The 13,801-nt window shown below is 42.5% G+C and overlaps 1 protein-coding gene across 4 annotated transcripts in view; it reads left to right on the forward strand.

Annotated features, from left to right (window-relative positions):
- Nucleotides 1-13,801, forward strand: part of CARM1 (coactivator associated arginine methyltransferase 1) — a 67,170-nt gene that overhangs the window by 33,971 nt on the left and 19,398 nt on the right. For all 4 annotated transcript variants that reach the window (XM_042449566.1, XM_042449569.1, XM_042449567.1 and 1 more), the window contains 6 exons: nt 403-580; nt 1,590-1,680; nt 2,043-2,124; nt 3,766-3,851; nt 5,583-5,672; nt 9,508-9,645. In XM_042449566.1, coding sequence (XP_042305500.1) covers nt 403-580; nt 1,590-1,680; nt 2,043-2,124; nt 3,766-3,851; nt 5,583-5,672; nt 9,508-9,645 — 665 coding nt within the window. The remainder of the gene's footprint in view (nt 1-402; nt 581-1,589; nt 1,681-2,042; nt 2,125-3,765; nt 3,852-5,582; nt 5,673-9,507; nt 9,646-13,801) is intronic.

The raw sequence follows: 13,801 nt of genomic DNA on the forward strand, positions 1-13,801 counted from the left end.
GTGTTAAGCCGTGGGTTCTTGAATCCGTGGATAAAGAATTCCAAAAGCAAACCTTGATTTTGCCATTTTATATAAAGGACACCATTTTATTCTACCATTGTATAGGATATATATTAAGCTGTGGATTCTTGACTCCGTGGATAAAGAATCTGGGGAGGGCTGACTGTACTGCAGCTACCAGCACAGCAGGGATCCAGTGACAGAAACCAATAAAGCTCCTGATTCTGCGCTGGCAATTTATTAGTTATCTTCAGAATATGAACTGCCTTAGCTGGTGATTGAACTACTATGAACTCTTTAGTTTAAAACAGCAATCCTTTTCAGATTGCTAGATATCTGAAGAATGAGTAGGAATGTTTGGGGCTGCTAACCTGTTTTTGGCCTTTTCCACTTCTTGGGCAGGTTTTAGTGAAAAGTAACAACCTCACTGATCGGATCGTGGTAATTCCTGGGAAGGTAGAGGAAGTGTCACTTCCAGAACAGGTGGACATTATTATTTCTGAGCCAATGGGTTACATGCTTTTCAATGAACGTATGCTGGAGAGTTACTTGCATGCCAAGAAATATTTAAAACCTAGTGGTAAGTAACATTTGCTTATGATTGTGGTCAAGGGTTCTTCTGGCATCCAAAGCCAAGATGATGTTGGGAACTTTGTAAGCAGATGGCCTTGGGTAGCTTAAAGTAGGAGGAGAATGTTTTTATGTGGCAACAGTCTTTCCAGGCACAGAAGGATAGGTCCATTTGCTCTCTTTCGACTCGCCTATATTGTCTTAGATGTCAGTGAGGGAAGAAGTTACATTTGATCCTTTGTGCTGCCAAAGCCCATTTGGGGAAGAAAGAGCCTGCTGCTTGCTTTCCTTTAGTATGGTGATGCAGATTTGAGGAATTTGGGCTTGTGAATGTGTGCCACTGCCCAAGCCAGTTTTTTCTGATTTGAAGATAGTTGCACCTAACTATAAAATCACCCTTGTGCTTTATATGAGTGCTTATGCTCATTAGTAGTTTTGTAGACCAAAAGATGGTGTTTATCTCTTGGGTAACACTCCATCCCCAAATTGCACTTTTCCATACATAGTTAAGCAAATTAAGAATTATTGATAATGAGGAGGTGACCCAAAGAAGATGAAAGATATACAATGGGAAACATAATTTAGAATACAGATTTCTACAGGATGTTTGGTGAGTCAGGATTCAAAGTCCTCCACTATGAGAGTGATTTTGCCTCGGTGAGTCAGAGCACAGAACTTGAAGGAAATTAAAGGTTTGATAGCACTCACTAATAAATACACAATGAAATCATTTAATAGTGATTCAAGAAATAGCTTATTATCTGGGATAGGGGGTTGTAAGTATTATCAGTACTCTTGTCTGGTTTCTCTTATTTTTAATTTACTGTCCTCAAAATGTCTGAATTCTGAGCAGTCTTACCTGCTTGCTTACTGCCTGGTTTTCAATGTGTTCAGTTGTTTAATTTTTGTACTGACTTGTTTTTTAAAAAAATCCTTGTTTTTTATTATTTAAATGAAAAGATGGGCCAAGCTTCTTTCTGTTAATAAAAATACTGTCTCCACTTTCCTTTCCATATCAGGAAATATGTTTCCAACAATTGGAGATGTCCACCTAGCACCATTCACAGATGAACAGCTTTACATGGAACAGTTCACAAAAGCTAACTTTTGGTGAGTCTCTTCACCCATGAACTTAGGACGCTGAGATTAGATGTTTAACAGTTGCAGTATATCCCAGGGAAAGCAAATTCCATTGTTGCTTTATGAAAAAGAGGCTCAGGCTTGGTTAAACCTCAGCAGCCACATCTTTTTGTGCAATGTGCATCTTTTCCGGTTAGAAAGCAATAAGAACATACATCATAATCATCTGTAATGCCATTGTTTTCCAAAATGGCTTTTTTTGGGGGGGGGGGGACAGAACTGATTTTCCTGAGGCCATGGTGTCACTAGTTAAATACTACACCAGTGCCTTTTGAGACATCTCCTCTTCATGCCACCTCAGGTCATCCAGCCTCCTCTGTCTTGTCTTGTAGGTATCAACCGTCCTTCCATGGAGTAGATTTGTCGGCACTTCGAGGAGCAGCAGTAGATGAATATTTCAGGCAGCCTGTTGTGGTAACTTTTTCCATAGAATTCGCATCATTTTTGGCAGAAATGGATATTATTTGGTGTGGTGACAAGGGTACAGAAAGAGGAAGGAGTGAAATGTGATTGAACAATATGAAGGGAATGTCTGGATAGCTGTGCTGAGGCTGGATGGAAGATCTGCCTATCTAGTTTAGCACTCTGGCAAGCCCATGCAGGCTAGAATTAGCTCTATGCCGTTTTTGGTGGAATAAGTATGGGTGTTTTGGTTCTAGCATTAGCCATTAGCATTAGTGTACAGCCCTTTTCATCTGGTATTAATTGCATCCTTTCACCCACCCCAGCACCAAGCATCAGAACTTCATTTGCAGCATTTGGTCCTAGCTTTGTTTCTTTGGTAATGGTATGGCTCTCCATGTATTCTTCTTATCTTAAAATACCAATGGTTGGTTGTCTTCCTTTGAGACCTTAGGATTAATAGAGATCTAATTCACAGAGAACCAGTGTGGTGTAGTAGTTTCAACATTGGACTATTGCTCGGGAGACCAGAGTTTAAATTCCTGTTCTGCCATAAAGACTCATTGGTGCAAACCACATTCTCCCAGCCTCAGAGGAAGGTAAAGATAAAGCACCTCTGAACAAATTTGCCAAGAAGATCCCATGAGAGTGTTGCCTTAGGATTGCCATAAATTGGAAATGATTTGAAGGCACACAACAACAAATGATTCATGGTTGAACAGAAAATTCAACCTCCTACCATGGCCATCCTCATAGCAAACCTGCAGCAAAGCATGAGTGGAGCAGCAGTCTCCTGCTTGGGTTTCCCACATGAAAGGGAGAAGCATGCTGCCACTGATATTGGAAGTAATACAGAGCCACCCTGACTAGTAGCCATTGTTTGAGAATAAAGCTATGAACTTGTCTAATCCTCCCTTAATGCAACCAAGTGGGTGGCCTTCTGTCTGAAATCTCTCATCCTCCAGCTGCATTGCATGTTTTATAGTATAAGGAGAAAGGGAGAAAAACCAGTTTCTTCATAGCGTGCATAATTTTATACAAGTATATCCTACACATATTTACCAGTTTATCTAAGATAAACAACTTGAAATTATGTAGTAGCACCATAGATTTCTATAAAGGGATTAGGATGTTGAGGATGTTTCCTGTTAATCACTTGTATAAACTCCTTGTCAAACCCCTCTTGTGCCAAGGTGAAATTATGTTTGAAAACCAGTTTTGGCATGTTCACACTGCATTTTACTTTCAGCCGTTGAGACATGGATAGCTTGTCACAAAACATTTCTCTGCTCTAGCTTCTCAGTATGGAGAGAGCCATAAAACCACTGTCCATAAGACACCTGTTCCTTGGTATTTCTGCTACTGTCAAGTGGGGGGTAATAGGTAGCTGGAAACACAGCAGTGAGGTGTATTCTGTGTGGAACATGATGCCCCTCTCTGTTTCCATCTGGGTGTAGCTGGGAGCAAAGAAGAAAGGCATAATCTTGCTTTCTCTAGCGTGTACATGGTATATAACCAAGTCAACAATGCATTGCTTCTTTCCTTACATTTGTTTGGAGGTAAGAGATAAGTTGGTGGTAGCTCAGCTCCAGTTTTAGGTATCCTGCAGCAGGTAAAGGTCTTAAATGGTCTGCTTTTTTTTTTTGGTCCTAGGATACCTTTGATATTAGGATTCTAATGGCCAAATCTGTTAAATATACAGTGAACTTCTTAGACGCCAAAGAAGCGGATTTGCACAGGTAACGCCTTTCTCTGTTGGGTAAAATAGTAGGGGAGGGGAGAAACATTATATAGTTGTCCCTCCATATTCGCTAGGGTTAGGGGAACAAGACCCCCGTGAATATGGAAAAACCGCAAATAACAAAAAAACTGTTTTTACTGAGAGGACACCTCTCTAGGAATCTCTAGGTCCTCCAGTGCAACTCTGTGGTCAATGTCCAACAAACACTGACCATAGAATGGCACTGGAGTAGCTACAAATGGTCTTTTAGTGCAACGTTTTGTTAAAGTTGACTACAGAGTTGCACTGGAGGACCTAGACAGTCCTAGAGAGAACATATTAATGAAATCTGTGAATAATCAAAGCCGCAAATATCAAAGCCGCAAATATGGAGGGATGACTGTATTTCAGTTCTTGGCCTGTGTGTCAGTAGGAGCCAAATGTTTTGTTTCCTTTCTTTAGTGTACTTGCAATCATGTCTGCATTAAAGGCCATGAAGAGTCTCATGACACCTTGAAGACTAACAAGTCCTATTTCCCACAAAACAGTGATTTTGTCTTTTATTTATTTAGGGGTTTTTTTTTGTGTGTGTGTGTGTGTGTGTGGTTTTTTGTTTTTGTTTTTTTTTTTTTGGTGTGTTTTATGGACTGTAGCCTTGTTCATCAAGTGCATGGAGTGTTGACGCACTTGGCAGATTATACACCACATGCTTTGTGAACTGTTATGTCCTCAGCAGAGGTGGAATTGAAATGCAGATGTGACAAACAGATCATTATCTTAATAGAAGTCATTAGCAAACAGCAATTGTGAGGTAACAGAAGCTCTCCATTGATGAGCTAATGAATATATGCAATTAGTGTATGGTTTCTACTCAGTCAGAACAAGCAATGAGCTGTGTTGTCCATCCTCAAGCCACGGGAGATCAAATTGTACTTTTGGGTGAATTCTTAGACAATTATTTTCCCATTGGAATCTGTCTTTGAAGTCTTTCACCTCACAAGGGTGGCCACCATAAGTTCATCCATAAATTTTCATAATATTTCCATTTTTGATTTTCAATTTGTGCTCATTCTTTGCTTTCACATAAAGTAAGGACCGTTTGTCCTATGTAGAATGAAAGGGGGGGTCATTACTGTCATATGGCAGTATATAACATATTTCATTCCCCAGAACAGGGGTGCGTATTAAATTTGTTTTCTTACCATTTTTTTTAAAAAAAAACTTTAAAAGTGGGAATTTCAGGGAAGTCTCATATTAATGTGACCATGTTCCTTGGTGCCATGCAATCCCTCCCCCTCCAGTATATACTTTACTGAAAGATGAGCAATTGCATGATTCCCTGATGTTGTAGATGATCTTATTACATCATTAATAGTGTTGCCAGAGTAGCTGCAGACTGCTGATAGCAGAGTTTGCCACAACGCATCGTTGTGCTCATTATGTTTTCATTGCTCATCTGCTGAGACTAGTGTTAGTCACTTCCTGTAAAAGGACCTAAAGCCAGAACCAACCTCTACTGTCAACAAACCTGAGTCACAATGGCAATTGGAGCAAAAGTGAGTCTAAAGTGTTGGGTGTAGTTAATATGATGCAACCGATGGAAGATTATATACTTCTATTAGTCACATTTTGTCTGATGGGGCTGTTTAGATGTCCAGTTATATAGCTAATATTGTGTACTGACTTTGAGGAAACTATATAACTAAGGAAGAACATGATTTTGTGGCTTATATTTTCTCTTGTTTTTTAGGATAGAAATCCCGTTCAAATTCCACATGCTGCATTCAGGTCTAGTCCATGGATTGGCTTTCTGGTTTGATGTAGCCTTCATTGGTTCAATGTAAGTGGTGGTGTAAATGCTCTTCCTATCAGTGCTTGGATTGTGTAAAATAACTCATTTATCACTCTGATTCAACATAACTAGTTCTCTTCTGACTTCAGTCTTTATATGTTATAAAAGGAAGCAAATATTTCGTATTTTAGAGAAAGGGAAATTAGAAATAATCAGTATACAAGAAACTCGAATGAGGAAACAGGAGATAAAATACCTTAAAAATCCTAAATTAGGACAGGCGTTTATAAGTGCAGGTGGGAAAAAGAAAAGTGGCGTGGCAGTATATGTCAGCAATTTAATACCAGCAAAAGAAATCATTAATGATAATGAAGGAAGATACTTTTGAATCGAAATAACAGTACAAGGGAAGAGGACTCTAGTGCTTGGAATCTATGGGCCGACAGAGAGGAAGAGTAAATTCTACAAAAATTTTAATGAAGAATCTGGATAATCTGAATTATGATTATTACATCTTCATGGGGGATTGGAACGGTGTACTAGATCCCAAATTAGATAGATTTTCAAAGAAAAAGATAAAAAGTAATCAAGGGAAATTATCAGAAAAACTTTTCTGAGCTGCAGGAACATCTTTCACTAATCGACCCATGGAGGCAAAGAAATCAAGGGGTAAAAAATTACACATTTTATTCGATTCCGCACAACTCTGCCTCAAGGATTGATCTGTTCCAAATCTCAAAACAACTACTAAAAGAAATTAAGGACGTTCAAATAAAAGTTAACAAAGGCACGTTACAAACCGCCCGTTTGGGGCAGCCTGTATCCGGCCCTTTCCCCGCCGGATCGGGACCTCAGCTGCCACAGCTGCAGCCTTTTCATCCCCAATCCGCCGCTTTCCAGGCCGTGGAGAAGCGGCAAAAGGCCGTTTCCCCGTGGCCTGGAAAGGGGTGTCCTTGGGGCTTCATGCCTCTAGGACACCCAACGGTGGCGGGGATGCAGAGAAAGGGGCCGCTCAGCCCCTTTCTCATTTGTGTTGCTGGCGCAGCCGTGCAGAGGCTGTGCCAGTGACGCAAATTGTGGAAGGAGCTCCGAAATGGATCCCCGTCTGGGGCCGCCAAAAGAACGTCCCAGGCGCCCTCGCGCGGTGCGAGGATGTCACTTCCGCGCTGCCCCGTTTGGAGGTGGCGCGGTGGTGACGTCCCCATGGCGGTGCCTGTGTTCATAGGACACCGCAATTTTGTACGGACTGAGTCCATACTAGGATTAGGGGCATCAGGAAGTGACGCCCCTTTCTAACCCTAATACGCCCCTTCCTAACCCTAATACGCAGTATAGGCGCGTCTGTAACGCGCCAATGTCTCAGACCACAATCAAATAATAATGGAGATTAGACAATATAATCAGGAATATTCATGGAAATTAAATGACAATATAATCAAGGATGAGAAAATCAAAATACGGATAAAAGAAGACATACAAAGGTATTTTGTGGAAAACAAGGAAGAAGATACAAAAATGAAAATAATCTGGGATGCTTCGAAAGCGGTCATATGAGGTATATTGATGAAAAAAGGATCTGAAAAAAGAAGAAAAGAAAAGAAGGAAATTCAGGAGATTTCAGAAGAGATTAAAAAAAGAGAGAGAAAGAAATAATGAAAGATCCACGAAACAAAAGTAGGAAAAATGAATTGAGCCTATTAAAGAAAAAAATAGATTTAAGATTGACAGAAGAAATAAGCAACAAGTTGAAATATATTAAACAAAGACATTTTGAAATTGGAAACAAGGCTGGGAAATTTCTAGCCTATAAAGTAAGGAGAAAGAAAGAAAAAAGTCTAATACTGGAACTACAGGAAGCAGGAAGAAAATATACGGACCAAAACAATATAAGGAAGGTTGTCCAGAGATATTACAGAAACCTATACAATGACACCACCAACAAGAAGCAAATGGAAGGGAAAATTAAAAACTATTTGGAAAATGTAAAAGGTCTAGAGCTAAGAGAGGAGACAAAAGAAATGTTAAATAAGGACATTACAGAGACAGAAATTAAAGGGACAATAGACAGAACCAAAGCTAGGAAAGCTCCTGGGCCAGATGGATTCTCAGCTACATATTATAAAGTATTTAAAGAATTGGCTAAACCCTTAAAGAAAACCTTCAACGAAATAATTTGAGACAGAATTCCAGACACATGGAAAGAAGCACATATACTGCTGATACCAAAAGAAAAAAAAAGATGGAACACTCCCACAAAATTATAGGCCCATTTCTTTACTCAACCTAGATTACAAAATATAGTCAAAATATACAAAAAGAGTGATGGTACACGTTGGAGATGTATTCAACAGATCAGTTCTTATTATATGTGGTGGTCATGCAAGGAGATAAAACAATATTGGAAACAGGTTCACAAAACAATTCAAGAAATTTATAAGATTAAAATAAGGTTAGAACCAGAGACATGTCTCCTGAATATGATAGATAAGACAATAGACAGGAAGTACGTGAAACCGAACTTATATTTAATAACCACAGCTCGTATTACAATTGCCAAACACTGGAAAGGGGGAAAGGTGCCTGAAATAGATACAGTGGTACCTCGGGATACGAATTACCCAGGTTACGAAATTTTCGGGATACGAAAAAATGCAATAGAAAATAATTGCTCCGGGTTACGAATTTTTTTTGGGTTACGAAAAAACTTCGGCGCTATTTTAAATGGAGCCGCGGCAGAGCCGCGGCTTTTTCCCCATTAGCGCCTATGGCATTTCGGCTTACGAAGGCTTTTCGGGTTACGAAAGCGGCCGCGGAACGAATTAATTTCGTAACCCGAGGCACCACTGTAGTTGGTTAAAAAAGGCCTTGGATATCGCCGAAATGGATAAGCTTACAATGTATCTAAGAGATGATAACAATGACAATGATATTGAGAAACAGATCTGGGATCCGATATTTGTCTACTGCTCAGAAAGATGGAAAAATTGAATAAGGGAATGCTAAGCATTGATATTTGCTCTTCAATTAAGTTAAAGTGGTCTGTATAAGCTTGTGGGAGAAAATGAGTCACAAAAGAGATGGAGATGTAAATATTTAGTCTGATAGTAAAATAACACTTTGTAAAAGCTTCCTTGTGATAGTAATTCACACTTTTCAATGATAAACACAAAGCATCAGGAGAAATTGCAAGATGTAGAAAGTATAACAGAAGTATGATGAGGAAGAAAGAATGTTAGCTAAATGCATAAATGTATTAATTTTGTTTGGATATCAAGTACAAAGGGGGGAGGGGGGAGGGATGGAGAAGACTATGTATGTATTTTTTGGGAGATATGAACAATCCTGACTGTGTTTTTAATAATATACTTTTAATAAATAAAAAATAAATAAGTTAAATTCCTGTTATTGTAACATATTATATCAAAGAATAATAAGTATGCATTTAATCCTTGCCTCGCCAGTTAAAGTTGCACCTTGCCCATTAACTAACTGAAGCTTTAACATCAGTTTTCTTATTTAAACTATTTAAAGGCAGACCTGATAAAAATTAATTAAAATTACTGTACTAACTCCTACCAGTAAAAAAAAAAAAAAGTGCAAACAAGAAGACCTCATAGATTCTTCCAAACTATGATATTTCCAATACACGGAACATTCATATAGGGTGGTATCATTGATGTTTGCTTAAAAGAGAAAAGCAGGAATGTCGATAGCTCCACTGAGAGCGAAAGCAGCATATGATACATGAAACCTGCCACTGCCAGGATATGTAGTTGAAGATGCATAGAGACAAGACTACCCTAGAGGGAAGGCCTGTAGATTTGTGAAGTCAGATCTCTTCCTGTTGCTGAATATAACTTTGTTGCCTCTCTCCTCCTTTTAGAATGACCGTTTGGCTTTCGACTGCTCCCACAGAACCTCTTACTCACTGGTACCAGGTTCGGTGCCTCTTTCAATCTCCACTTTTTGCTAAGGCTGGTGACACCCTCTCAGGGACATGCCTGCTTATTGCCAACAAGAGGTAAGATCACAGAAACTGTTTTCATTCCCGTCTACATGGAACAAGTTTCTCTCAAAGCAGCCAGGCCAAATTCTGCTGGAACCTGGGTCTTCCAGCAGGTTGTGCTTCCACCAGAAAATGATGAGCTGGGATATATTACTGTATATACTCAGGTATAAGTCTAGAAATGTTAGTAAAAAAATTGACCCCAAAACCTCAGTTAATTTTTCTATGGGCCATAGTAAGTATTATCGTTTAACTCTTATCGAAAAAGGAACCATTTCCTTCTCTGAGAAGACTGATGAAAGGTGAGAGCTTAGTCCATACTGGGAGCATCTAAAAAAAAGCACAAGCCCCCTCTACTCTATCCACCATGGTGCTGCTTCTGAACTTTTTGAATGTCTGGACAGGAAAATGGCAGCAGTGGCAGCTCTTTCGCACTTCGCTTCCAAGGAGTGGAATTGGGCTTTGAATTAGACATTTGTGTATGTCAGCTTTTTGGTTAAAATCAGGCCAAGTTAGCACATTAAAGGCCCCATACAGACTGCCAAAATAAAGCTGCTTCGGCTCACTTTGGAAATATGCTGTTTAGATGTTGCGTGCGTCCTAAGAGTCCAGAAGCCATGCCAAAGCCACAATCCAGTCCTGAAGCGCAGCTTTGGCGCAGCTTGCATACTCTTAGGACTCATGCATCATTTAAACAGCACACCTCCAAAGTGACCTGAAGCAGCTTTATTTTGGCAGTCTGTATGAGGCCAAAGTTAAAGGTTATAATCACTGCTAATGTAATTGCCATTTGCTTTGCCTTTTCATCCTTTTTTGACATGTGTGCTTGGTGTCTTCCTGGCCACTCACTCACATTGCACAACCGTGATTTACCATAGTTCCCTTCTCCTCCATCCAGCCTTTAGAGTGAGTACAAACAATTATGCCTGCTGGAATTTTGTAAGTTCTTCTTCGTGGTCTCTGCGAAGCACACAAATGGGTTATTCTGTACCTGCACAACATTTCTGGATCCTGCTGGAATCATTAGGGAACACTTTTTGGCGGTAGTTCCGCCCGCCCTCTATATAGGCAGGAGGTCTTTCTGCCCTTTCTCAGTTCCTTTTGTCCACCACATCGCTCAGGAATCACTCCTTCCTTAGCTTTTGCTTTTGTCTACTGACTTTGTTTTGCCTTGACAACTCTTTTTGATTGTGATTTGGACTTGGTCTTGGACTCTGACTAATGGTAACAACTCGGACTCCTTGACCCTTCTCTCTCTTCGTCCCTTGGCTTTGTTGAAAATGTCTGTGCACTCCTTTAAGAAGTGCTTCAATTGTGGGACCAACATTCCGGCACTTGATGGACACTCTTTGTGCCTCTTCTGCCTGGGCGAGGGCCACGTCCCCGCATCCTGCCCTCACTGCATGGCCTTCACTCCACGGGCCAGAAAGAACAGGGAGATGTGCTTGAGATCCATGCTGTACGTGCAAATTTTGAGGCCTCCCTCCTCCTCTAGAGCCTCTGCCAAGGCCACCGCCACTAAGGGCAAGCCCTCATCTCTGGCTTCTGGGGTACGTGCCAAGGCTATTACAATTGAGGGCACTACCCCTTTATCTCCTCCAAGGGTCCCTGCCAAAGCTACCGCAGCCGAGGGCAAACCCCATATTGATGTCTCTGGGTCCCAAACTCCAGACAAACCAAGGTCCATGGACCAGGATGTGACTGGCCACCCATCCTCATTGAAGAGGAGTAAGTCTTCTGAGTCCTCCAAACCGGACAAGTCCAGGGACTCATCCCATCACTCCGCAAAAAAGCCTTGTCTTTCTGCGGACTCCGACACCGATCGCTGGTCCCACACTGACGTTCCACCCCAGCCAGCTGACACCGACCTGGCTTTGGTACCATGTGCCCAACCATACCCTCTGACCAAGACGTCTCCTGGTCCCGATTCTCAGCCCCGGCCTGAAACGACCACCTTCTTGCATTCCCTCACCAATCCCGACCAACTCTCGGAGGGTGAAGAGGAAGCTTCTCCTTTCAGCCATGCGGTGATCCCAGACTGACTCTCCCAGACTTTGGAGGTCGTTGATTTTGAGGATAAACAAGACTGCGATGTATCCTCTGTCATTGCTGAACCCCCTAGACGGGATGTCATCTTTGATCAAGCTACGGGCTCTTGTGTCCTGCCTCTTGATCCGTCTGAAGTGCATGGTGGCCAGTTTGTCTCAACCTTCCATCCAGTTGAACCCACCTTGCCTCCACCAAGGTCAGCTGCCGGATCCATTCCTTGGTCCCGCCTCTCGTCCGTCTCCCGAGCGGAACCGTCCCGTCCCGTGCAGTCGGCCTCTGATGTCTCCTTGCAAGTCTGCCCTTCACTCCCGGTACCGATAGGCTCTCAGGCCCTCTCGGCCCGGACCAGGATCAGGTCACTCTCCGCTGAATCCACAGACCACTCCGTCTCAGATTATACCCGATCTCTCCAGCCACACTCCTTGGCGCTCCTTGAGACGCCCTCCTTCTCGGATGACATTTTCTCATTTTCCGAGCAAATGATCTGGATGGGCAAAGCTTTGACCATTGAGGCCCTCCATGCAGACTCTCAAGCTCTTGACCCTACTGATGAAAGGGTTTGCAACAAACTTCCAACTCCGACCTCTATTGCATTCCTGCATTCCATGTCCAGAATTGCAAAGAGTTTTTGGCCCACTCTGTTTATGGCCCAGACATCCACCAGAAAATTGGACAATCTCCACTGGATTTCACCCTTGGAAGAGATTTGGCTTTTTGAACACCCTCGCCCTAACTCGACAATCGTGGAAGCCTCCCCAGTCCGCTCGGCTCCAAAGACGGTTCTGAACAAGAATGACAAAGAGTGTCGCAAACTTGACTCTATGGCACAAAAGTCCTACGCCTCTGCAGTCTAGGATCTCAAAATCCATAACTTCTCAGCGTGTATGGCTGCCTACCAGCAACAACTTTGGGAAAAAGCTCTTCCCCTTTATGAAGACCTCCCTGCTTTGGCCTTACACCAGATTTCAGCGGCCTGACACTCTGCTACAGTGCCTCCCGACAGCTTTCGAGCTCCTTGGCCCTCCGACGCCATGCGTGGCTAAGGTCTTCGGATCTCATGCCTCAAGCCATACAGGCTATTGAAGAGCTCCCCTTCGATGCCACGGGACTCTTTCATAAGGAAACTGATGAAAAATTGGATTTCAAAAACAAAATGAAGAATACAGCCTGTAAATACAGTGTGTCTTCCTCCACTTCTAGTTCGCCTTTCTCTCAACGTCGTTCGGAATGGCAAAGACCCACCGACCCCCCCCCCCCCCAACCCGGGGGAGACCCAACCAGTCCTCGGACTACCAACAACAACGCTTCCCTTCCCAACAACAAGGGAAGCGACAAGAAAAATTCCACAAGAAGGAAAACTCAGAGCAAGGCAAACACCGCTTCTGAAGTTCTCCAGCGCATTCCGTTCCGTCAACCCCCTTCGAGGATTGCTTGGCCCACTTCCACCACGCTTGGGCCTCCATAACATCTGATTCCTGTGTGCTTTCAATTATCTGTAGGGGTTATGCCCTGGAGTTGCAATGCCCCCTTCCAAGGTACTATCCTCACCACCCTCCTCTCAAACACCCTTCTCGATGAAGTGCACTCTCTGTTGCAAAAAGAGGCCATTGAGCCTGTCTCCCCATCCTGGACCTGACATTGTCTATTTTCTAGATATTTCATTGTCTCTAAGGCTTCAGGTGGCCTCCGTCCCATCTTGGACTTGCATTTTTTGAACACTTTCATGGCCTACAAGCGTTTTCGTATGGTAACCTCGGCTTCCATCTTGCTTCTTCTACAGGAGTCAGACTGGTTCGCCACCTTGGACCTTTGGGATGCCTATTTCTACATCAGCATGCGAGAAGACCACCGGGACTTCCTTGCCTTTTCTGTTGGCCCCGACTGTGTTCGATACCAAGAACTGCCCTTCGGACTCTTCTCTGCATCGAGGGTTTTCACAAAGTGCATGGCGATTGTAACCGCATGCCTCTGCCAACAAAACATCATCGTCTTCCCCTACTTGTACGACTGGTTGTTTGTGGCCCCGTCCAGATGGATGCTCCTTTCCCATCTTGACTCGGCACTCTCTCTCCTTCAGCACTTGGGACTCATGATCAACAAAGAAAAGCCCACCCTCTGCCCA

This window comes from Sceloporus undulatus, chromosome 2 (genome assembly GCF_019175285.1).
Source record: "Sceloporus undulatus isolate JIND9_A2432 ecotype Alabama chromosome 2, SceUnd_v1.1, whole genome shotgun sequence".
NCBI lineage: Eukaryota > Metazoa > Chordata > Lepidosauria > Squamata > Phrynosomatidae > Sceloporus > Sceloporus undulatus.